At 43.9% G+C, this 25,170-nt stretch overlaps 1 protein-coding gene across 2 annotated transcripts; it reads right to left on the reverse strand.

Annotated features, from left to right (window-relative positions):
• Positions 1–11,475: 11,475 nt before the first annotated feature.
• Positions 11,476–23,147, reverse strand: OSR2 (odd-skipped related transciption factor 2). Of its 2 annotated transcripts, none has more exons than XM_044424411.1 (4): positions 22,749–23,147; positions 15,210–16,027; positions 13,553–13,652; positions 11,476–11,946 (listed from the first exon to the last, which is right to left on the reverse strand). In XM_044424411.1, exons 2-4 carry the CDS (start codon positions 15,944–15,946, stop codon positions 11,872–11,874), a joined length of 912 nt encoding a protein of 303 aa, XP_044280346.1. In that variant the 5' UTR covers positions 15,947–16,027; positions 22,749–23,147; the 3' UTR covers positions 11,476–11,871. The 2 variants fall into 2 exon arrangements, with proteins under 2 accessions (XP_044280346.1, XP_044280345.1); XM_044424410.1 differs by having other exon boundaries at positions 11,476–12,028.
• Positions 23,148–25,170: the final 2,023 nt, after the last annotated feature.

Here is a 25,170-nt window from a genome sequence, read left to right on the forward strand (position 1 = left end):
CCAGCCAAGATGGACACAGATTGAGAGGGTAGATTTTTTTTTTCACTAGTCTAAGCAACCTGTCAACATCATCAGGACTTACAAATTGAAACAGATCCATGATAACTCAATTGACATAATTTCTGGACACCTCTGTGCTGATTTTCACCCTCACGATTGCATCAAGTTCAGCTCTTATCTGGAAAATCTGATCTGCAAAAGGGTTGTTGACAGTGTCACAGGGAGCAACTGATGGTGCTAAAGATAGGTTAGGGGGCATTGAAGCTGGACATGAATTTGCAGATTTCATTTTTATACCATGCAATAGCTGAGGGCCCTCTTGGTGGTTAACAAAACCTCAGTCTTCAGAACCAGCTGTTCAAACTTGAGTATAGCATCAAATGTGTGTCCAGTGGTATGTGTGTATCCAGAGACCAATTGGGACAGGCCCATGGCTGCCACGGTCCACAAGAATTCATGGGCAGCACCAGAAAAACTGAACCCAAAAGCATAATTGAAATCCCCCAGGATTAACAATCTGGAGCAATCCAGATATTCTGCTAGGCAGCAGGTGTTCTATATACCAGAAGAATCCCAAACTGTCTCTGAACCCCAACTTCAAGTACTCCCTCCATGTATTTCAGCTTCTTAACAGGGTACCTGGTCAAAGGGATGGTATTCTTACAGATCACAGGCATACTGCCCCCTCGTCCACTTTCTCTTACCTGCTGCACAACACATTAGCCTGCTGGGAGAGTCTGTGCCCATATGGGACCACTGTCTTCTTCCAGCCAGGTTTCTGTGAGACAGACCAGGCCTACCCCCTCATCCTTAACTAGATCATGAATGACTGCAGTTTTATTATGGGTCAACCTGCTAGTTTAGCCCCACCACCCATCGCAGACATATGTTCCCCAACACACCACCACTGGGGGAATGTAGTCCTCCATAGAAAAATGGTTCTTTCATCCTGACCCATGCAGACCAGAATGGGCCTTGACTCTAGAACCAACCTGAAACCAGGTTAGAGACATATTGGAAATAGACTTCGCAGTACACATAAGCAGTGTAGGTGCACATAAACATGCAGTGAGCAGACCAGGTCCAATGAGCTCTGCTCTCTTCACAATCATGGCTACCAATTAGCCTGAAAAAGATCCCATTGCTTTTAGGACCTGCAACTCTTCATCATCATAGTAGGCAGAAAATACACAACTCTCACCTACACAACTACAGGGTCTGGTTCAGATCCCTTGCACTGGGCCACTCACTGAACACTTGAACACTGGTACTAGAAAAAGAGAGGCAGGGGAACTGATCTTTCCATCTGGCAGCAAAGATCTGGGAGTCCTTCCACTCACTGCCAACAACAAACAGACTGTGGGCTGGCTCCCATCCATTGACCAGAGTTTGAAAACCACGGCTCTAGGAAATTCATGTCATTTAGATTGGCCACAGTGTGAGAAGGGATCTAAAGTGACACAAGCATAATGTTCAGTTAATGCTCAAACATATTTCATATTCATGCTTTAGTCCATTGGGTTCTAACAACGTTAGATTCATGTAGATGTGATGAACAACACTAAGGAAAAACTAGCTTCACTTGGCCATATGGTGCTGGTTCAGATCAGACATGGTTTTTATTGATATTCTTCTTTAATATAATGAATTCTTCTGTTTGATCTCTTTATTGCTCACCACCCCAGAATTTGTTTAGCTGTGGAGCAGTATATAAACATTGCACATAAAATATAGTGTGAAGGCTATCACTGGAGACATATCTCAGTGAATAGGGGGAAATGTGGATTTCAGCTTGATATCTAACCTAAGAATCTTCACCTAATAATTTAGGATCTTTTTTAAGAAAGCTGACATTCCTCAAAGAAATCTTTCTCCTGTCTGCCAGATTAATTGCTCCATCAGAGTATTTTTCTAAGTACTGAAATTTTAATAAAATTCAGCTTCCAAAAAGGAAGTCTCAAGAGAACACTTAAAAAAGGGAAAAAACATCTTTTTAAATCTGGCTGTTTTACCATTTTACAATAGTAGAAAATGATATGGACCAAAATTGCTGGCATGACTGCACAGAAAGAAAATGAATGTTGTAAGAAAGAATATGGTGTCAATAATGGTAGTACTACAGATGACTAAAAGTTGCCTAAATCTAAACTTGCAGAAAAGGTCCCATAGAAACCAAGACTACAATAGCAGTGACCAAGTGGTTTTTAATCAGGAGCTTTCCTACTTTTAAATAAATCACTATTTCTGCTCAAGATGAGGATGGAAATAGCAACCAGCACTTAATTTGCTCCACACTATAACAGATTATGAAGCAACAGTTTAGAAAGCTAGTTTGAGAACTAGTGTGGTGGTTGGAGTTTTGGACTGGGACCTGGGAGATCTGGGCTCTACTCCTCACTCATCCATGAAGCTCCCTGGGTGACTTTGGGCCAGTGACTCACTCTCAACCTAACCCACCTCCCATGGTTGTTGTGAGTGGAGTGGAGGAGGCCTATGTAAGCCACCTTGGGTTCCTCACAAGAGGTAAAAAGGTGGGATATAATCATAGTGAAATAGTAAGAGTAATAATAGTGTTTCTGAGAGTTTCCCATCATCACTGAAGAACCACAGCTCATCCTAACATTTGGAATTAAGGAAAAAGGCTTTGAGATGAAATAATGTGGCATGCCAACCAGCTCAAGATGCTTTGACACTAGAGACAGAAAATCCACCCTGGAACATACCTCCAGTAAAAATATAAGATTTAATTCATGAACTGTCAGCTTGCTGCCCTTTTTATCCCAAGTCTATTGCATAAAAAGGCCTACTTCCCTTACTCAATGGCTGATCTGAGCCCTTGGTTATTTAAATCAACAACTAGTTCTAATTGGAGTACCAGGGGCTTTGAATGATCCCTAAATTTCCAATTTTTCTACTCCAAGAGTGTGATATAGCTGTTCATCCCTTTCAGTGTAGAATTCAAAATGTAGATCTATTAACATACTTATTTATAGTGGTTGAGTTACTTACTCCTTCTTTTGATCACCCAGTAGTAGTCCATTGCTTCAATTTATTTCTTGTTAGGACCTTAAAAGCCACAACAGCAATGTTAATCTGAGACCAGCTTGCTTGCTTGCTTTATTTATTGGATTTATATCCCATATTTTTCTTTTAAAGAATTCAAAGAGGCTTATATCATTCTCCTCTTTCTCTCAATCTTATTCCCACAATAACAACCCTGTGAGGTAGACTGGGCTGAGAGTCTGTAACTGGTCCAAAGTCATGCAGTTAGCTCCACGGCTGAGCAGGAAATAGAACTAGACTGCCTGAGTCCCAGTTCTCTTAACCACTACACCACACTGGTTCTCTTGTTCTCCTTCATAGTCTGGAGGCTCTCTAATACTCCAAATATGAAGCACCCTTATTGCACTTCACGATGATTCAGCCAAAGATTTGTTTGCTTTGGTTCTTAAATGTTAACCTCTTTTGTTTAGGACAATTTGAAAGATGACCCAGAATTAGTTCCCTCCTCTGATTACCATGAAACTCTCTTTAATTGTTCTTGGGAAATCCAGATAAGATGTGGCTGGCCGTACCACTTACCCTGTCTAAGTAGATGCCATGTTCCTGGAACCTAGGAGGACAAATTGCCATGCAACAACTCTGCTTTTTTCAAAAAGTGTATTTTACACATTATATATAAGCCCAGAGCACCTCCAAACCTAAGCCTAATTCTCTCTGAAAGGAGAAACCTCACTTTGGGCTGTGCTATTTCTGACTTCAGGTGCAAGTTTACATGAAGGAATACTGCTTCAATAAATACATAAATATTTTATGAAGAAAGCTATTCTGGCATTGTCCTGCCTTTTTTGAGATGTTAGTTTCCTAATTAAAGGGCTCAAAATTCAAGAAGAAGAATTCACAAATGTTCCTATCTGCAGTGTAAAGTGGGTTTGCCCAGACCCAAAAGAAATATAAGGACAAGGCCTGCTGCGAAAAATCTACTACTTGCCAAACAAATACAAGATTTTTCCAGACTCTACAGGTCAGTTTCCCCTTCTAAGAGTAATGTCAGCTTGTACATCCAGAGAGGAAGAACTTACTAGTTAGCCCTGTGCTGCAGTAATCCCAGTCACTGTAGAAAAAGTAGTGAAGTGTCACTGGGTGTGATGTCATTGCACCATGCTGCTGATACTATTTCATTTTTATTATGATATTTATAGCTTGCCTTTTTTCCTCCAAAGGACCCAAGGCAGCTTACATGATCCACTTTTTCTCCATTTTATCCTAACAACAACTCTGTGAGGTTAGCTAGGCTAAGTTACTCAATAAGCTTCATGGCTGAATAAGACTATGACATAGATGTCTTGAATCTGAGTCCAACACTTTGGCTTCCATGCCACACTGACTTCCTAATAGGAGTTAGGAAACTTAAGAAACTTCCTCTGACTGTTGTACTCTTTGCACAGAGATTATGAAAAGAGGAAGTGTTCAGAGCACCGTCTGGTTCATCTTTGTCGGATGAGTTTCAATTGTTGCGGCCTGAGAATGTGGACAAGGACTAGTCCAGCTCATCACCTGTTTATTCAACCCTTGCCCTGCATGGCTGCTCACCAAAGGCAAGGATGGGATGTGTACCTGGGTCCAGGAGGTAGTTAGCACCTCTCTGAGGGAGGGTCGGGTCCCCTTGCAGGAGGCGGTGATCAGGCCCATCCAGAAGAGGGCGAACCTGGACCCAGAGATGCCTGCCAATTGTAGACCAGCGGCCAACATCCCATTCTTAGGCAAGATGCTCGAGTGGGTGATGGCCAGGCAACTCCAAGCTCTCTTGGAGGAAACTGACCATCTGGATCCTGTCTGGTTTCAGGCCTGGTTATAGAACGGAAACTGCTTTGTTCGCCCTGTATGATAACCTGGGCAGGGGCAGGGGCAGGACTGTTGGTTCTCCTGGACCTCTTAGCAGCTTTCGATACCATTGACCACGCTATCCTTCTCAATAGGCTGCCCAAGTTGGGGGTTTGAGGCACTGCATTGCAGTGGTTCCACTCCTACTTGACTAGCCAATTCCAGGTGTTGCTGTGGGATTGTGGCTCTGCGCCATGGCAGCTTTTGCCACAGAATTCCACAGGGTTCCATTTTATCCCCATGCTCTTTAACACCTACATGAAACTGTTGGGAGAAGTCATCCAGAGGTTTGGCCTGTGGAGTTACCAGTATGCTGATGACACCCAGCTCTACCTCTCTTTTACATCTAATCCAGGTGAGACAGTGGCTGTCCTTAACCAGTGCCTGGCTGGATGAGGGACAATAAATTGAGGCTTAATCCAGACAAGATGGGGGTCCTGCTGGTAGGCAGTTCAGCCTCCCAGGTAGGTGTCTCTAACTCTGTTCTGGATGGGGTTGCACTCCCCTAAAGGACAGGGTGCACAGTTTGGGAGTGTCCCTTGACCTGGAGCTGTCCCTAGTATCCCAGGTGGCAGCAGAGGCAAGGAGCACTTTCCTTCAGCTGATTTATCAACTGCACCCCTATCTGGATGAGCAGTGCCTGGCAATGGTGACCCATGTGCTGGTAACTTCCCGACTGGACTACTGTAATGTGCTCTACATGGAGCTGCCCTTGAAAATGGTCCAGATACTTCAAATGGTTCAGAATAGAACCAATTGTTAACAGGGACTGGCAGGTATGTACGCATAACATCAGTCCTTTACCACCTACACTGGTTACCAATTGAAATCCGGGCCCAATTTAAGGTCCTGGTGATAACCTATAAAGCCCTATATGGCTTAGGACCTGGTTACCTGAAGGAGCATCTCTTTCCATATCTGGGGCAGAGGACCTTCTCAGGAGCCTCCTTGAAGGAGATTAAGAGGATGGTTACCTGGAGAAGGGCCTTCTCTGCAGTGGTGCCCCAATTATGCAATATGCTCCCCAGAGAGGTTCACCTGGTGCTGTCACGTTATTCTTTTTGGCACCAGGCTTTTTATTTTCCCAATATTTTAAGGTTTGATTATCATTTTCATATGGGTTTTATTGCTAGAAATCAGTTAGGATATTGTGTTCTATTTTGTTTTATTCTGCTTTACTGTCAAACTGTCCCAAGACCTTGGAACAGGACGGTATTAAAAAGTTTTAAATAAATAAGTTCCATAGACCTGTGCAACCACAAGACAGCAACAAATTAATGTGTTTTGCAGATACAACTAGGAAACCTTGCGTGCATTTCACTTTTGTGGGAAGTATTAAAAGAATGGAGGGAAAGTTGAAATGTTTCACAAGCTCTTTACTCCCTAAGAATAGGGAATTTTTGGCTCCCCAGATGTTGTTGGAAGAATTCCAGATTACTGGGTCATGTTTATTGGGGCTGATGGGAACCAAAAGCCAACAACATCTGGAGGAGTGCAGGTTCCCCACTTCTTAGAAATGTTTATTAGAAATCTTGCTGTTTGTATTAGGTCAAAATTGTGTATATTTTCAGGCATCAGGACAAATATGAAGGTCCAGTTTGGCATAGTGGTTTGAGTGGTGGATGGGGACTCAGGAAACAGTTTCCCTCTTGGCCATAAAACTCACTGGCCTTTCACCAATCCAGAAGTCCCAGCTTAACCTTTATTTATTTATTTATTTTTCGATTTATATCCTGCTTTTTTCCTACAAAGGGCTCAAGGCAGCTTACATCATTCTCCTCCTCCATCTTATCCCCACAACAACAACCTTGGGAGGTAGGTTGGGCTGAGAGTCTGTGACTGGCCCAAAGTCACCCAGTTGGCTCCATGGCTCAGCAGGGACTAGAACCCAGATCACCTGAGTCCCAGTCCCATGCTCTTAACCACTACACCACACTGGCTCTATACACATACAGTTGTGATGATAAAACTGAGAGGAGGCCCATGTGACCTTGTGTTCTTTGCATGAGGAAAAAAAGTGGAGTATAAATGTAATGAAAATAAAAAATAACTATTCATAATGGTTGAAGGGTACTTTTGGTAATAGTCAGTGGCAATTGTTTCCAGTGGGGGTTTTTTAAAGTTAAAATGTGCTCTTGGAGTGTTCTTCCGTGATTGGTGAATACCATTATTCCTACCACATGCAACAATTTAACTGTTTCTAAAAAGAGATAGCCGCATTGGTCATTCCCATGGTTAAGTGCCAATACCCTGAAAACATTCAAAACATTTCAGGGCTCCCACATACACACACCTCCTTCCTTTTCCTGGAGCCTCCAAATGATTTTTTGAATTGGTAAACCTTGGGACCTCTGCTATCAGGGAAGTTGAGGTTATCTGATATCCATCTCATCTATTAGCATGTGGCTGTGGTTGGAAACCATGACAGGTATACCAAAGACTTCTATCTTCGTATCATGGGGCTAATCCTAGCAGAATGTATGGACATGAGCTGCTTGGTCTCTGTACCTCATAGAGCTGTTGCTTTCAGCTGCCTGCATATTTTTAGCAAGGGCGTTTGCATTGTTTTAGGTCAATTTCAAAATTTTAGATAAGCATTATAACCATAAGCTCTATAAAACAGCAACAACAGAAAGGCTGTTCCATTCCATTCGTGTCACAATGCTTTGTCAAGTATACAAATCTGTCCTCAACACTGTTAGGGAAACCACATTAAGAAAACACTGAGCCCAAATGTTCCTTTTCTTTTATACCATTGTATTTAGTCACCAAAATATAGAGTGTACATAAAACTCACTATATACAGAGAGAAAGACAATTAGATTAATCCTCCCCCCCCCCCCAAATAGTGGAGACATATTTTGGGGTGTCATTTGAGATTTCAGTGGAGGAGGAAGATATTTCTGTGGTTACAAGGAGATTCATGGCAAGGTTCAAAATCTGGGTATATTCAGGATTAAGCTGTTCTGAAGTGTTTTAAGAATACATGTTAGGATTCTTTTTAATGCCTTTTAGATATAGTTCTGAAGAATAAGCATACGTGTTCTGAAATATTGGGTGGCAGGGGCTCCCTCAGGGTTGATGCTTAGGATTCTAAATTGTAAACTAAAGTATTTCAGACATTCAATTAAACCAGGGGCGGGGAGTGTAATCCAGTTCTGTTTGATACCAATTGTAACAACATTTGTAGGATCACATGTAAAATGTCTAGTTTATTGGAACCAAGCAGAGTTCACTGTGTAATTAGTTTATGACCTTTCATGTCTGTAACTCCAAAACTGGAATACCAGATCATGAACATCAACTGGTAGCTTTTTCCTGACCCTGCACTTAATCTGAGTCAGGGCTGCAAGCCAGCCCTTTATTTCATGTCAAGGCTCAGATCTAGAGCATGTGAACTAACAACAAAGAAAAGTACATCTGAGCACACGTGGATAGCTCCTCCTTCATCATTAACTGGTTCTTGTCCATTCACATGGATGCTATGTAGGGAGAATTGAGTTGCCACATACCAGCCTCATAAGATTGTTTCTCAGCAAGGGGGCAACTAGGGCTGGATTTTGAGGCAAAAGTTCAGGGCCCTACAATTCACTCCCCAAAAGACCACCCAGAGAGCTGCAATACAGAACCACATTCCATTTTATTCCTGTAGTCATGATGATACTATCATTTCAGTGAGATTAAAATGTAAAACTGCACATGCCCAGTGTTGTTTTCATTAGGGTTGAGAAAAAGATTTGTTGTTAGTCTGACATATTGGAAATGTAGAAACAGTTTTAAATGATGCAATGGTCATTTAAACAGCAGTAAGGAGAAATGCTAGTTTCCCTCACAACCAAATATTACTGCCACAGTAACATTCCATCACCACCACCACCACACCTGAAAAACAGCCTTCTACTAAATCTAGGTCTGCAAGTACTTAGTGCCTCTATTTCTCAGGTGCATATTATTTCTGGACAACTCACTGGTTGACCACAAAATAGACTGTAACAGTTGGAATACTCTCTTAGGTTAAGTATAAACCTAGCACAAGGGGGGGGGGGAGGTTTTCTCCAAGCCTGCTCTTGTCCTGTTAGTTTTCTACTTTGCAGCAAGTTTGTTCTTAAAAGAAATAGCAGCTCTTAAAATAGTAATTTTTAAAAGCAGAAATAGTGGTAGAGAACATGGTTTGCATGCAGAAGCTTCAGTAACTGGTGTCTAGGAGGGTTGGGAAACAGTCGTGTCAATGGACTTCTGGACAGATACTGCTGGGCTAGACACACCAATACTCTGGCACAGCACTGAGCCACAGATCTGCCTCATACTGAGAAAAGTTCCTCCCCCAATTTGCCATGCTAGAAATTTATTTCTGCTACTTATTTTGCTTTAGAACTCCATCACCTTTTTTTTTTAACTATATGTGTGGGCAGGGCCTTGTAACTATGGTTACAAGCAGCAATATGGACCTATCCATGCATCCTCAAAGCACAGTAGATTACTTATTAATCTGTACTGACAACTTTGCTATACTTGTTAGGCAATATTGTAACTGCAACGAATGCTTTTGGAATAAACTTGTTTCTTAAAAACATACCACCAAATAAATGTATTTAACTGCATCTTAAATTTAGCATTTTGGACCACAATCCTAAACACATACACTTGGGGGTTAATCCTATTGAACTCAGTGGGGCTTCCTTCTGAGTAGATACATGTAGGATCACGCTGTTAATCTTAACTATAGTCTTACTAAAAATACACACACACACACACATTCCTGAAGGATGACCCTACCCATCTGGGAGCCAGGACTACGAAGCTAGTTCCAGGGAGTTGTCATCTCGGAGTGGGCTAGGAGAGGTCTGCATCACTGAATTTTTGCGCACCCTATTTTCGTTATATACAAGTAATGTAAAAGTTCACAATTCTGTTTATAAAACCTGCATACGAGATGACTGACGCCCTCTACTTTCGGGGAAGCCCCCGCCCAAGGTTTAGGCTGGCTACGTGCCCAAAAGGCAGGGGCTGAGCCGGAGTGGCGAGGGGCGCCCTCCGCCCTTGTAGGAAAGCAAACAAGTCTTTTTCCTTTCTCCCCGGTGCAGGCGAGCGCTCCCTCACCCTTTACTCACCACTTTCCCTATCAAGGCAGCCGGGAAGCCCGCCAGAGCGCTCTTGGCAGCCTTCCGCCTCGAAGCGTTTACCCGGAGCTGTCGGCTTGGCCGTCTCCACAGCTGCTCTGCAGTGCGGCGCTCCCCCATTTTTCTCTCCGATTGCTTCGCCCTCCTGCCTCCCGCGCTTTTCATTGTATTCTACCGTGTTTTCCACATCAGTCACAGCGGCTTGGCATGGCCATCCCGCGCCCATCGAGGCTCGCTCCACCCCATCCCCGAGTTCTGGGCATGCATGAGACGGACGGGGGAGAGCATGGTATCCTCGTACTTCGCAATCCCCAGAGCGATTCGTGAGATGCGGCCGAGCAAGCCGCGATAACACGGTGCCCCCTTCCGCAGCTGTTGAGGCCTGAGAGCGCCCAGGGTGGCCTGCCCGCCCCGAGGACAAGGACGCTTTCCCGCCACCCACCCGGGACGCCATGGCCCACCAGGGGGCTGAATTTCCGTCCCAGTTTGCTTTCGACGGTTCTTGCCGCAGGTCTTATTTGGCGGTGTAAAGGTCCCTGTCTCCAAGCCGTGAATTGCAGCCCGCGTTCAAAGTCTAAGCAACAGGCTATCTCAGGAAATCTCTCTGAAGAAGAGCTGATTATTGCTTCTGGGGCCTGACTGCCAATAAGTTACTAATAAATCACTTAAGGGTTTAGGAAGGATTTTAAACCATTTCCCAGCCCTCCTCCCCTTCTTTAAATCATTACAGGTAAAAGCCCAGAGAGAGAAGTAAAATGATAGATATATTAAAGAAAATATTTTAACTAAGGTGGTGATAATCCTCAACACACTTACCTGGGAGTAAGTCCCACTGGCCTCAACTGGATTTGTTTCAGAGTAAACATGCAGAGAATTGTGCAGTAGGGTTGCACTCCTAAACCTTATCAGGGAGCAAGGGCCCTGCTGATCTCGATAAGATTAGTAGACACGTCTAGGATTGCACAGTTCATGGAACCCAATCCATTGATACTCAGAAGTCCTACTCTTTAGCAAATACACACCAAACTGAAGCTGTGCAGCACAATCTGTGTTTACACAGGACTAAGTTTCACTGCATTCAATGGACCTTACTCCCTAACAAGCATATTTTCCCCTATATATCCAGAAGTATGTCCCATCAAACTAGAATTACATCACAGCAGACATGTAGAGAATTGTACTGTTGAATTGTAATGTTAAATGCATTTTCCAGGGATAGGTGCAACTGACTTTAGTGGGATTCAGTTCTGAGTAAACATGCATAGGATTGAATGATTAAACACGTGGAAATATAGATTTTAACAAATGTACAGAATTAAACATCAAGAACCCTTGTATACCCTTCAATAACTTAAGATGTAAAAATACAATTAGCTTGAATATCATTTAAGAAGTTACTCTCTTGATTTTTAACTGTCATGAGATAAGAAAGTTATTAAACAACCATGTTATGCAAAACAAGCATGAAAAATTGGGGGGAAATGTTTATTTTGAAATACACTTTTTAAAAGATATTTTCACTCCCAGATTGTTGCTGTTACCAATGTGCATTTGGTAAGACAATATAGGAAACAAACACATTTCACCAAAGTTTCTGTACAGAGCTCTAAAATGAGCTGCACTGTTATTATCTACAAGAAATCAGCCTGTGCTCCCCATGTGGGGAGAAGGTTTGGGGCTGAAGTCACTCCTCCCATAGAGTATTTGGGCTGGAGCCAGGGGATGGAGAATTGGGCCCCTGCATACATCTGTCTGTACATATGCAGGGGCATATAGATTTTTTTGTCTACAGTTCAAGTCCTTGAGCCAGAGTTAGCTCCCTGTGGAGGTTCTTGGCTGCTCTAGAAGTCCTGCCGCGGGGTGTGAGTTAGACTGTGCCTCCGCAGATCACAGTTTCGCCTGAACACTTTGCCGCACTGCTCACAGTTGTAGGGCTTGATGTCTGTATGGGTGAGAAGGTGAGTTTTCAGGTTACTTCTTTGATTAAAGGTTCTTCCACATGTGGGGCATTTGTGTGGAGATTCCTGTTCAGATTTGAAGCAAGCAAAGGATTAAACCCTTTACAAACTACCTAGATTACTGAGTTTTTCAAAGTTCACTCATACTTCCTCCCTCCCCATTTTTGCTTTTATTACATTGCACAACACTAGTACACTCTGTGTGTGTGTGTGTGTGTGTGGAAGGGGGGTGCAAGAATAAACCTTTGCAATCCTAAAGCATTCTTACTGGGAAGCACATTTGATGAAAGTCATTTCCACATATGGCTCCAATTCTAGGCATATTCAAATGGGCAATAAGCACTGCTGGAAAGGATAGGTTTCACTTCTAAAATACATATGATTGGGCTGTACAGACATTTACAGCCTGGCCCTATAAATGTCTGTTCTCAGAAAGAAAGCCTACAGAGTTCAGTGAGGTTTACTCCCAGGATTACACAGGATTAGAGATACAGTGTCTTTGGTAAGTAGCCTAGGCTAGTGTGCCTGCCTCATGTTTACGTGGAAACAAGTTCCAGCAAGTTTATTTAACAGAGAGCTAACATGATGTAGGACATATAAATTGTGATACGTCCAGGAAAACATGGATCCAATCCTTCCTCAGCCAGAAAGCCTACTGGGTCACCTTCTGCCAACCATATAATTTATCTCACCAAAGGACTGCAGCCTAATTTGAAGGCAAGATCTATGGAGCTCAGAGACCATTTACTTCCCAGTTATGCATTTGGTATCCAGATGCAGGTCACGTATCTGCAGGATTTTACAGCCAATCGGAAGTCAATCCAACTGAGTTCTCTAGGGTTTACTCCCTGGTAAGTGTGTTTAAGATTACAGCCTTAACTACTTGAATATATCTTCCTACCTGTCAAGGTCAGTTCTTCTCACATCATGACATTTCCCCATCTCTAGAATCCACAGAAAAATCTCACACTAATCCACCTGGCTTCCCAGGGATACTGGCCTCTTCTCTATCAGTGAGAAGGTTTCCACAAAGCAAGTATCTTTAATCAGAGCTTTTCAAACAGAGCACACATCTCACCTAGCCATTTACCAACTACTTCAGAAGTGCCAGACTTTTTGAGGATCCTTTGCTATTTACGGAACAAGCAAGTCTTAAATGAGCCAATGCAGCCTGAACAGCACGAACAAGCATGCTTATTCAGCTCTAACCCCTACAAAATCCAAATGAGACTTACTCCTAAGCAAGCAGATACAGGATTGCAGCCTTTGACATTAGCAAGCTTATTTAATGCTTCTAAGATTCTTTAGGTACATTTTTTTCCTCTCAAGTTGATTTGTATGCCAAAAATGCATTAAATGACACTCAACAAGTGAAGCAAGTGCACAGGATTGTGTTGTGCTTTCGGCATATTGAGCTCAAGTGGAGGACAATGGTGGAGAACATGATCTGGTGAAAAACTCATCTCTCTTATGCTGTGTTTCTTGATGTATCCAGCAAATAACTATATTTAACATTATATTCATTCATTTAAAAAGCTGGAACAGAATTAAGATCAAAACAAACTGTCTAAATTACATGAACTACCTTACCTGCATGTGTAAAGTTTTATGAACTGCTAAAGTCCTGGACTGGCAAAATCCTTTCCCACATTCCTGACATTTGAATGGTTTTTCTTTGGAATGAATATACCTGGAAGCCAATAGAGGCATTTTGAATCAGTATCAAGTAGACATAGCAAGAGCCACACCAACCAGCAGCCTTTCTAACTAGTTCAGGTCTCTGAAATCAAAATTATACTAAGCTTAAACAATAAATCCAACCTCCTCCATTTCTTTCTGTATTTTTTTAGACAACATTTTTTTCTAGTGCTGCAGTGCCCTTTTCGACTAACCAATTAAGAGGACAACCCTAAACACTAGAATGTAAGCCCATTAAAGACAGTGGAACTTACTTCTGAGTAAAAACATTTGAGATTGTTCTGCAAGCATATGATTCTATACATATTTACCCAAAGATAAACCTTACTTAACTTATACTCCCAGGAAAACATGTATAGAACTGTCTCTCATTCTTGTTAAGACTGGTAGATATTTTCCATTTCAATTTATAGATCCAACAAGATTGGGCCCACCATTTAGGTCTTTTAGTGGAAAGAGAAAGGACCTCTTCCTTGGACTTCTCAAAGTAAGCAACAGAGATAAATGGCTATTTGGACAAATGTCACTGTCAAAACGCCTAGTAAATATTGTTTGTCTAGGATGCATTGAAGAGAAAATAATGAACATCCTATTAACATTAGGGAGCACCTTTTTCTAACCTCCTCCCCTTTCAATTTTGATTTGTTAATTCTGCTGAAATTTCCTGCCACATCCTTCTAGTGCAGTGATGTGCTTTCTTGTGATCACCAACCCTTCAATGATATTTATAAGTATCAATGATTCTTATACTTGCAATGATACAACTGAGGCTAAAAAGAAGGCCAAATACAGAAATGTTTTAAGAACAACCCAAGGAAGGACCCTGGAGGGCTCCCATGTTTCTTGACAGCAGAACTTTTCTCAAGAGGCTGTGCAAGTGAGGGCTGCAACACTAGGTTCAATGAAAACTAAGTTCCACTTAAGAAGTGATGGGAATTCCTATTAGTCAACCACTTTTGAAATGAGGGGATTACTGCCCCTCTCTACAGTTGGTCCCACTGAGGAGGGCTTCAAACTTAGGATGTCTCATACAGAGCAATGGTACTTCCACAGTAAACAACCCTCATTCTGATCTCAACTTCTTTCCTTTGGACATATCCTATTGATATCAATCAAAAATAACACATAGCATATGGACAGTACTTCAGCTTAAATCTGCATTACATATCTCAAACATCCTTACAATGACCTTGTAAGGTAGTCCAGAATTATTATCCCCATATTAAAAATAAGACGCTGAGAGAGGTGGCTGCTTTCTTAAGACGATATGCAGTGCAATTCCATGCATATCTACTCAGAAGTAAGACCCAATGCTCTCAATGGGGCTTACTCCTAGGTAAGTATGCACAGCATTGGTCCCCAAAGTAGGTTGTGGTAAAGTTTAAAGCATGGATTGCTGATTCATTGCTCAACCTCAGCTCAATCCTGCATGTGATGCACATATTTTCAAAGAAACGGGTTTATGTAGAAGGATGATCCCTGGACTGGGGATGGGTTCTTAGCTCCAAGGCTGAGCCTTCTTGCCAGCTAGGGGATAGCAGAAGCTGACCTGTGGTCGCGGAGGTGGTCCTGCCTCCTGAAGGCCTTGTGGCAGATGTCACAGGTGTAGGGACGCTCGTCTGTGTGGGTCCTCTCGTGGATGAGCAGGTTGTAGGACTTGGTGAAGTGCCGCCCACAGAACTTGCAGATGAACTCCTTCTTGGTCTTGGAGGGCAGCCTGCCCCGAGCCGGCTTCCTGTCCGGAGAAAGTTTGCCCAGCGCTGCTGACAGAGGGCCGCTCAGCTTGGCCAGCTCGCTGTGAGCCTGCGCAGCGGCTGCCGCCGCCTGGTGCGCTTTGGGTGGATCCTCCTGGGTGGCAGCCGCGGCCAGGTTGGCAAAGTCAAAGCGGGGCCGTTCCTTCCGCAGGGCTGGCAGGACGTGGGCGATGGCAGCTGCTTGCTTAGGGTGGAAGAGATGTGTGGCGAAGGGCAGCGCCGGGAAAGGGAAGCGCTCCACCAGGCCTTGTGCTGCCGCCATCTCGCTCAGCGCTGAGCAACGGCTGATCTCCGCGGGCCCTCCACTACTGCCAGCAGTGCCCCCTCCAGCAGTGGCCGTGGCGGCGGCGGCCGCATAGCAGCCCAGCGTCCAGTGGTTCATGTGCATCGTATGGACCGCGCTCAGGCCGTACAGGCCTTGCAGGTGGTCCACGGCAGCTGGGAATGTGTTGACAGCCTGGAGGAAGGAGTAGTTGGTGAGCTGCAGGGATGGGTGTAGCGGGATCGGCGCCGGCAGAGCCTTGCTCCCCATCTTGCCGGGCCGGCCTGGCAGGAGGGCAGCCGCAGGTCAGAGGACACGCACAGGTGCTTGCTGCTGTTAAGAGAGCAGGGCCTAAGCAGGAACACACAGAGGAGAGGGAGCAAAAACAGAGGTTACTCTACAGGTAACTGTGAGGATTGGGAAGACAGCACCTCAGTCTGACACCTTGAAATTACCGTAATCATTACTGTTAATTATCGTTATCATCAATAACTCAAGTGAAAGGCAGCAATAAAAGCCCATGTCAAAAATACACTTTTCAAGAGGCACCACAGAGTATGCTAAATGTAGATTTGGTAAAAAGTGATTATTTTAATATTATTGAAAATTGCCTTTATAGAAAAGTATCACCACCACACAGCAAAGATTGGGATTGACAAGACCAATTTAATGAACTGGCAGTGGAGCAGCATGGGCAGGTTCAGAATGGATTATAATCAATTGTAATTATTGGGATTATTAAAAAAATAAAAAGCTGACTGGGAAGAAGATGGGGCATCACCTGGCCCATGAACAGGCACAAATTATAAAGGACTAGAAGGGGCCAAACCCAACATGGAATCCTGTAGAAAATACCAGTGTTTTGAATATAGCCAATGAAACACATTCTTCCCCATACATACCATTTAGGGTAAGTTATGCCTGATATCAGATATAACCATAAACCAAAGCTTGGTCTCTTTACTGTAACAAAAAAAAAAAATGTAATCACAAGGACTAGAAACTTTCAAAGGGAGGCAAATCCGATTCTGCTGCTCTGTTTATATGACCAGTATGCTCCTTTTGCATGCATGCGATGATTGAGAGTATTATTATGTCAGAGCTGGAGACGAACGCCGTATTTCTGAAATAGCCCCCTAGAGGAGCTAAGCATCCCGCTCACAAAATGCAAGGCAAGTGTTCTGCAGTGCTGAAGACACAGGGCGGCAGCCCCTTGTCCTGGGGACTGCTTGACTGGTCCCCCCTTGCCCTAGTGGTGTGCTGGAAGTTTAAGCACCCTTACAAAGGCACTTCTGATAAAAGTATGAGCCTTGGCTGTGAAATTGCTGATGCCAAACAGTCTCCAGTGGCTGTTCTTTGTGCAGAGAACTAGGCTCTTAAAACCTCAAAATGGCTGTGAAGGAACTCAAGGCTCTTCACTGACAGCCCCCAGTTATTTTACGCCAGGCTGGGAAAAGGGGGGAAAGTGATATACCTAGAATCCCCCCTCTGCCCTGGGAAATAAAGAGTAGGATGTTGTTTTTCTGTCTGATTCATAAACCAGTGAAAATGGAGTTAAGTCCCAATCCCAAGCACACGACTCGAAATTCAGTCCCAACTGTTTGAGTCTGCTTCCACTATCACTTTGGTCTGCATGAGCAGATAACGCCACTGTGAATCCAGGTTTTCTGTAATCCATCTAGAATCTGGCCTTAGGTGTAGGGTTGAAATGTACATTCAACTTTACATGAATAACAAAAAAGTCCATATCCCATCTCTAAATAGTCACACACAGTTTTAAGCAGTCCGAAGCAGGGAATTCTTGCCATGCCTGGCTGTCCTTATCAAGTTCAGTGCGGATTAGTCCCAACAAGCGCTTGCTCTCGCTCTGCTCCGTATCATGGCTTGCTTTGCCTGTCAGTCTGGGAGGGGCCCCATGCATATTTCCTGGGATGAAAATCCCAGCAGAAAGACCGGAATTTACATCTCAGTAAATTTAGTTACAGGGTCCATCAAAACTGGAGCAGCTTACTTCGGATCACAGCCCAGACCATGTACTCATGTGCTGTCTTCAGAGGGGCAGCAGAAAATACACCAAGCAAACCAGGCTGGTCTGTGCACGGGGAGATCAGGACCTCCCCGCCTTCTGCTTTCGAGCTCTGGTTCTTTCCCCGAGCATTCAAAGGTTCCTTTCTGCTGTGAAGAATAAAATCCACATGTGGCTTGCATTCTAAGGAAACCCAGGACCTGAAGTCAGGTGCCATTTCTAAAGGGGGGGGCAGTTAATGCCCACATCTTCTTTGCCCTCGTTGGTGGAAGCAAGCCCAACTGGAAGTGACTTTCAGAGCTTGGGTCTGAACATCAAGGAGCAGGGCTAGGGGTTTTAAGGGCCCTGGCTCACGCACTGGCCTTAGCTTAACTCTTTATGTGGGGGGTGAGAGCAGCGGGAGGGAGGAATGGGGGGTCGCCCTTCTGGCCTTGACTGCGCCTTCTCCTGCCTGGACACTGCGCTTATTTTTCTTCCTTCAGCCACAACTCATTTATCAAGATAACTGAAAGAGAGAAAGGCAACACTTCCCAGCCGCCCACAAGCCCAAGTCCCAGCGCTACAGGTTCTAAATAAATCTATTTTCTGGGCAGAGCTCTTCCAGCTGGCCACTGCTAAGAAGCCACCCAAGAGGGCTGCCGAGCAAGCACACCCACATGCCCGCAAGCAAAAAGTGTGCCTCTGCCTGGCTCGACCAAAAGGCCCACTGTGAGGCAGGCCATCCTTTGGCTAGGGTAATTCCTGTCTGAGGCATCCCCTTCTCTGCCATGCACATATACCCATTCCTTGAAGGAGCCATCCATGTTTGCATTCTGGCAGCTCCCAGTAAGGTCACCCGGCAACCAAGACAATGAAGCCAGCACAGCACACCGTGCTGACCCGCTTCCCCCATGGGTTTTAGTTTCCAGGTGGGCCACCAAGGATTCAGATTCAGATTCAGTCCTCAGGTCTGTGATCTGTGACAGGGCTGGGAGGTGGGCGGAGGGGAGAGGGGGCATCTCACCGAACCTCACAGAAGCGTTATTGGCACGCACTGCCCGGTCCATTCTAGAGCATGTGATATGCCTCTCCCTATCCCCACACCCTCCTTGTCTAACATGGTCGTTTTGTGGCTGTTTCTGCTCCAGGAACTTGGCTCTTCCTAACTCCTCTTTCTTGTTCCGTTTGGAATCTCTGTTCAGAGCTTTGAAAGGAGTGTGGGAAATGTGATACTTCAAGAACAAAATAAAGAGGCACTAACATCCAATTGGGAGTTACATTTAAATGCTGCTGGGACAACTCAGAGGCAGCCACATCTGTTGGGCTCCCCCCACTACCACATATACACACAGAATAAAAAATTACTTCAGATGCTCTTTTCTATACAGCCGAGCCATGTATTAAAATAACCCAGCTGAAAGGCGCTCATACGACCTTAAGCCTTGCTGAAATCCCTGGTTATTTAATCTGAAACAGTCCTATATCCACAAATAATAGTTAAGGTCTATCTTGCACAAATGAAGCTGCAGTGGTAAACCTAGAGAAATCTAACCAGTTATCATTCTTTAAACTAATAAATGTTCACTCAAGAAAAATGCACAGGAATAACTATGGAAGACAGTTCATCAGTATGAAGGGGTAACCAGTTCAGATTAAGTGATATGAAATGCTTGCTGTTCCGCTGCAGAGTTCATCATTCTCGTCTCCACTATCTTTCAAAGAGAAGAGGAGATCAAAAAAATCACTCTGTGTTCTCTTATAATATAATAATGCATTGGAAAGTGTGTTATTTTGTTTTTTCAAGCTGGATTAATATATGATTGGTGAAAGAGCCAAAGCATCCAGGTCTGCACCTTGTGCTGCTGGAGCTGGATCAGACCCTTTTCTCTTAAGGCAATCAATCCTTTCTCCACTGAAGTATGCTCTCCAAGAGCACACGGAGGGACTTAAGAGGTGTGTGACAGTCAGAGGGTTTCACTCAGCCCATTCAACCGAAACTATGAACTCCATCCTTAAGTCAGCTTTCCCACCACTCATCACTTTCCCTTCCAAAATAAATAAGTGGATACATAAATCAGAGCTGCACGCATGCAGGCACCCAACAACAGACCCCCCCCCTTGGGAAATGTGATAGACTTAAGGGACAAGGAGATGGAAAGCAGAGGTATCTGAAGCTTGGTAAGAACCCTTGCATTCATTGGTATATCATTGAAACTTCAGCAGGAAAATCGAAGTCAAACGATTTTGTACACTAAGGGGGGCCTTTTCAAATAATGACAAAGGAATCCTATAAATTTGGTTCATTTCATTCCATTTATATAAAATATCACACAGGAATGTGCACATGTGTGTGTAACACACACATGCACACATGACTTCCTAGATGTTCAGAAGAACAGGGGAATGAATATGCTTTACAAAAATTATTAGATACTAAAATATATATACAGCCTAAGTTGTTTGTTTAAACTCCCATGTTTCATATTATGTTTATGAATAATATTATATTATGTTTCAAAAGCAGGTATGCACCAAAGCTCTGATACTATGCCCACAAATTTATAGTCAAGATGTGGAATTCTTTCCCCTCCCCCCACCTTTTCTCCCAAACTCACTTCCATCACACACATTTACTACAAAATAATTTGCATGGATTTCTATGTCTTTGCATCCAATAAAACTTGTACAGAGTGTCCTTTCCCAGCTGCCTGAATATTAGAATTATATTGAAAGTGCAACCTGAACATATATTTATCAGGAAGATCCACCGATTTAAGTAGAATGACTTCCAGCTTGAATCTGCAATACAAATTTCAGCTGGAATCTCATGCCCTTACCTGCAAGTAAACGCCTTTGAATTCAATTGACTTACTTCTGAGTAGACATACACAGGATCAAGCTGTTAGCAAAAGACAGTCCAATTAAAACCAGCCGAATTTACCTTCAGCATAAGGCTGCCTTAGGAATAGAAGCGGAGATATATACATCCTTTACATAAAAACCATGATACCCAGTCACCATTTATTTTGCTTTAATTATAACCAGTAAGACTAAGGGATTTAAAATGCTCCCTAAACATTTCATTTTCTTATTAGAATTAAACTGGGATATTATAAACAAACTTCAAATATTTGAGAATAGTTTTGCCAATGTAAGCAGGAGTACAAACTCATTTAGACCAGGTTTATTGGGGAGTAAACTGCATTGAACTCAATGGCATTGACTTCCAACTGGTCATATGTAGGATTGAACCGTTAGCTTTCCCTAATAACTGAGCATATAATTATAATCTTTAGGTGGATCTTTTATACATTTACTGGAAAAATATTAGTTTTGCAAATTGCTTGCATGCTTAGGATTGCCACTTGACAAGGAGATCCTAAACACTTGCACAAAAAATACATCCCACTGATTCATTACTGTAGTTCTTTCACTGTTGTTGTTTTTTGAAGTGTATTTCTGTTTTAAAAACCCATGTGCTTAGGTCACATGCTATGCACTTAATCTTTTCAGTTTACCAAATTTTGTTGAGCAAAAATGCATTCAAAACAATTAAGTATTGCTGCTTTATAAGACCTGACAGATTCTATATATCATTATCCACTTTATATTTTCTGTTACACGGTGAGTGTGGCTATAGAACACTTATTATAGATTCGTATGGAAATATCAGTATGCATCCCAAACAATGTCTGTCTGTCTGTCTGTCTCTCTCTCTCTGTGTACGGTTGTGGGGGAAACCTGGAAAGCTGACCATAAACTATTCCTCTTTGAACGAGCTGGGAGGCTGAAGTCCTCAATTTCACACCCTTCGTTGCACTACAACCAATAGGACTGCATAAAGTAAATATATTTAGGTGCCAAACTTGACAATAGAAAAGTGTGGGGAGGATTTAGGCTGGAGAGCGCAGCATTTTTCCTCTGAGACTCTGAGGGTAGTCAGGGTGCGCATCAAACACGGATGTTATTTAGACACACTGTCACTTCCCTTTCCACTCCGAATCCTTAATTGAATTAAGATCGGTGTCTACAGAGGAAGCTTCTTTCCGATGTGATCTTTGGCTGGAGTTACCTTTTCTTTTCAAGTGCTTCTGACAGCCAAGACTTAGACAGGGAAGGCAGCGTTTGCCTTGCTGTGAATGTGAAACAAGCAGCTGCTGCTTACGGGAGAGCGCGAGGTTGGGGAACGACTAAGAGCAGGTTTCCATGATCCTCACCTATCAGTTATACAAAGATCTGCCGCAGATGGGAAAGAATGTGATACATTCCAGATCACCCAATTTTTTTATTTTATTTGATTTTACTTATGTTTCCTTACAGTGTATCTCTTCTAGCCTGCTTTGGAATCCTCCGAAGGCTCTCTTGGCTTGATTGGGGAGTGCGTACGTGGAGGAAAGGAATCTTTACCGAAGATTTATTTAACCAGCAAGATGACTTTATTTAACCAGCAAGATGACTAACGTACGCGCCCCTAACTAAGGAGGTGAAGTTCCCTGCGAGGGCTCGGGGACGCCACGAGTCAAACCCGAAGAGCAGAATACAGCAGGCTCTGGGCGCGAGCGAGCAAACCACACGAACAACAGATCTGCCCGTTCTCGTGCGTGTGAAAAGCAGACAGATTCAAACCGAAAGTAACCCTGAAGCTTCACGACCACTCCTCTGAGACAGTTCGAGCTGATCGTCAAACCGTCACATACTCAGCCCCACAACAACCTCTGTACGTTTACTTGAAGTAATCTCACGGCGTTCAATGGGCTTTACTCCCAGGTAACTGAGCACAGGATGGTAGCATTACATTTCTTCAGATCAGCTTTTTCGGTTAAACACATTTAAAGGGATGCGCGCGCGCTCTCTCTCTCGCTCTCCCTCCCCCCTACTTTCTTTCTTGGACTATTGCACCCGTTGCGGGTGTTCTGCGACCGCCCCAGAAACTTTTTGGAAAGATCGCTTTCCACGCGGCGCAGCACCTTTCCCAGCCAGCCTTCGTACACTGAGCTGCCTGCGCTTCCAGTGCGGGGCACCATTTTGGGACAGTCAAGAGGACATAAATGAAAAGGGTTTACCTACCTCCTCCCGCTGCGGGCCACCTTCTGCCGACGGGCCTCCCAAGACCGAGCTCGCCCAGCGATCCCTAGTGTTTTGGCCGCATCATTAGATCCATGCGGGAGAGGTGCAAAACTCCGCTAGAGTTCAGTGAAGCCAAAAAGTCCGCAGGCCGGCTTCTGGCATGTTACGGAAGGGCTTCCAGAAGTCAACGAGGCGGCCGCGGGGGCCGGCCCTTCTCGCTTTCCACCTTCTCGGGCGGCTCGGAAGTGGGTAAAGTCCCGGCTCGCTCGGGTGACCCTGCATAGAAGTTCTTCCCGGCCCTACTTCTTTTTGAGCCTCTCGCCTTCGACTCCAGCGACGTTTGATACAAGTCTGAAAGCCCCCCTCCCAGTTCCATCACATTTCAGCAGTTCAAGTGGCGTGGAGCTCTATCCCCGCCCGCGGTCCCACCCCAAGCCGCAACGATTCGAATGTTCACGGCTTGAACGTTCTAACCACGCCCAGCGCTGAACGCTCAGGAGGTTGTAAAGTTCTAAGACCGCCCCGTGGAGTTCCGCCTTCCACTCTCTTTTCCAACACTTTGTTTACTTGTGTTTAGATAGCAACTTGGCTTTAAAGGGACAGTGCACTTTTTCCTCCCCACCCTCCTACACGTTACCTAAGGTGACTTTTCCTTTGAGAAAATACGTTCAGTTCATAAATTAGATCTTTTTTCCTTATGCTTCTGTGTCCCTGGCTGCATTAGCTGCAGGAACCTCGGTAGCTACTTCACAGCAAGCCCCCGATCTTAAAACGCATCCAAACCACCGTTTCTTCTTTCTAGGTGCTGATTTTATGTTGTATATGTACTCAGTTTTTGAAGCGATGACATTCTCCCCATCCGTGCAAAGGACTACAAAGCAAATTGATAGTTTCTTTGATTTATCTAGTCCTATCTATATCCTCTCCTCTTTGTAAGCCTTCTGAAAGCATGCTGTTTTAGACTACGTTTGTACAGTGACGCGTTATAGCCAATTCTTATTTTTATGATTATTATTTCTCAGAAGAACTAAATGAAACCCGGGAGAAAATTATCTGCTTTTACCACCTGAGACAGGTAGATTTCAAGGCATAGCAAACGATCTGCGGCAACGTTTCTGCATTACAGCGAAAAAAGCTTGAAAGCTAATTTTAAAACTCTGAGCCGATATAATAACTTTTTTAAGTGACTTCGCTATATCGGATGAGAAGGTCGCGTCGAATAAACCTTTCGCCCAGCCCAATTACTGGAAGTGTATACATGTAGACCTACGTACCTGGAGTCTATTGTTACGACTTTTTTTCATTTCGAAGAGGGTATTTTTGTTGTTCCTCTTTGCCTTATCCCAAGTGACCAATCACACGTTGTTTAACTTGAGCCCCTGGATAAATAGAAACATATTACTGTTCTGAACTTGCGGTCGGGCTCCTTTTTCCTGCATGCATGCTGTATTTTAGGCGAATATTTTGTTAACTGCTCTTAGTGGAATGGCGTGTAGGGAGGAGGAGGGCTGATTATACCCCCCCCAGACAGATTTTGCAAGGCAGACTCCTTGAAACCTAAAACAATCCACATGGCAATATGACGTTTCCCCCACCCCCGCTATTGGGAGCAAGATCGTGCCGGTTGAGATATTGGGGAGGGGGGGAGTTAGAATGTGAGCGCCAGAGATCAGCAGCAAATGGGCCAGATGCGAAAGTCTTGTTTGATTCAAATGACGAGAGTGAAACAAATAAGACCGGTAAACATGTCAGTAATAAACTTAGAAAATGTTAGATCCTGGGTGAAGCTAAGAAAAGAAGCCCGGGTCCTCTATTTGAAGTCTTTTCTTGATAAGGAAAGACGTGGGCATTGAATTTTTCGTTCCTGTGAAGAAAAATGTTGTTTTTAAATTCCTCCTCGCCCCCAGAAAAGAACAAATAGATTATCTGAAACTGAGAATGAAGAATTCCAAGATTAAGAGGTGGGCGCTTCCTCAAATCGTGTCAGGGCAGAGGCAATCAGCAGGAAAAGGTGATGAAAGAATCAATAATCTGGAGTTAATTCAGATATGGCGATGCGATTAGAAGAGGAGCGAGATATTTTCCCATTCCGTTTTTCAGTGTTAACGACAAAGCTAATCATCCTTTTGGGGAAAACCAAGTCCCACTGGAATCGGCAGAAATGGTTCAAACTAAGGATGCCGTCTCAAGGAGTCTTGTTTGAAGGCAAATCCCACTGAAAGTAAAGGTACTTACTTCCGAGTAAACACGGCAATTCCGCCTGTAGCACTGCACTCAGAAGCGAGTCGCGCTGCATCCAGTGGGCCTTAATCCAAGGACTGCAGCTCCTGTGACCCTTCAGCGCTGCGCCCTTAACTCAGCACTGTCCCTTTAGCGTCGAGTTCCTACCTGGAAGGAGGATCCATGGCGAGAATTAAGCGTG

Source organism: Varanus komodoensis, unplaced genomic scaffold (assembly GCF_004798865.1).
Source record: "Varanus komodoensis strain SLA01 unplaced genomic scaffold, ASM479886v1 scaffold14_1, whole genome shotgun sequence".
Classification (NCBI taxonomy): Eukaryota; Metazoa; Chordata; class Lepidosauria; order Squamata; family Varanidae; genus Varanus; species Varanus komodoensis.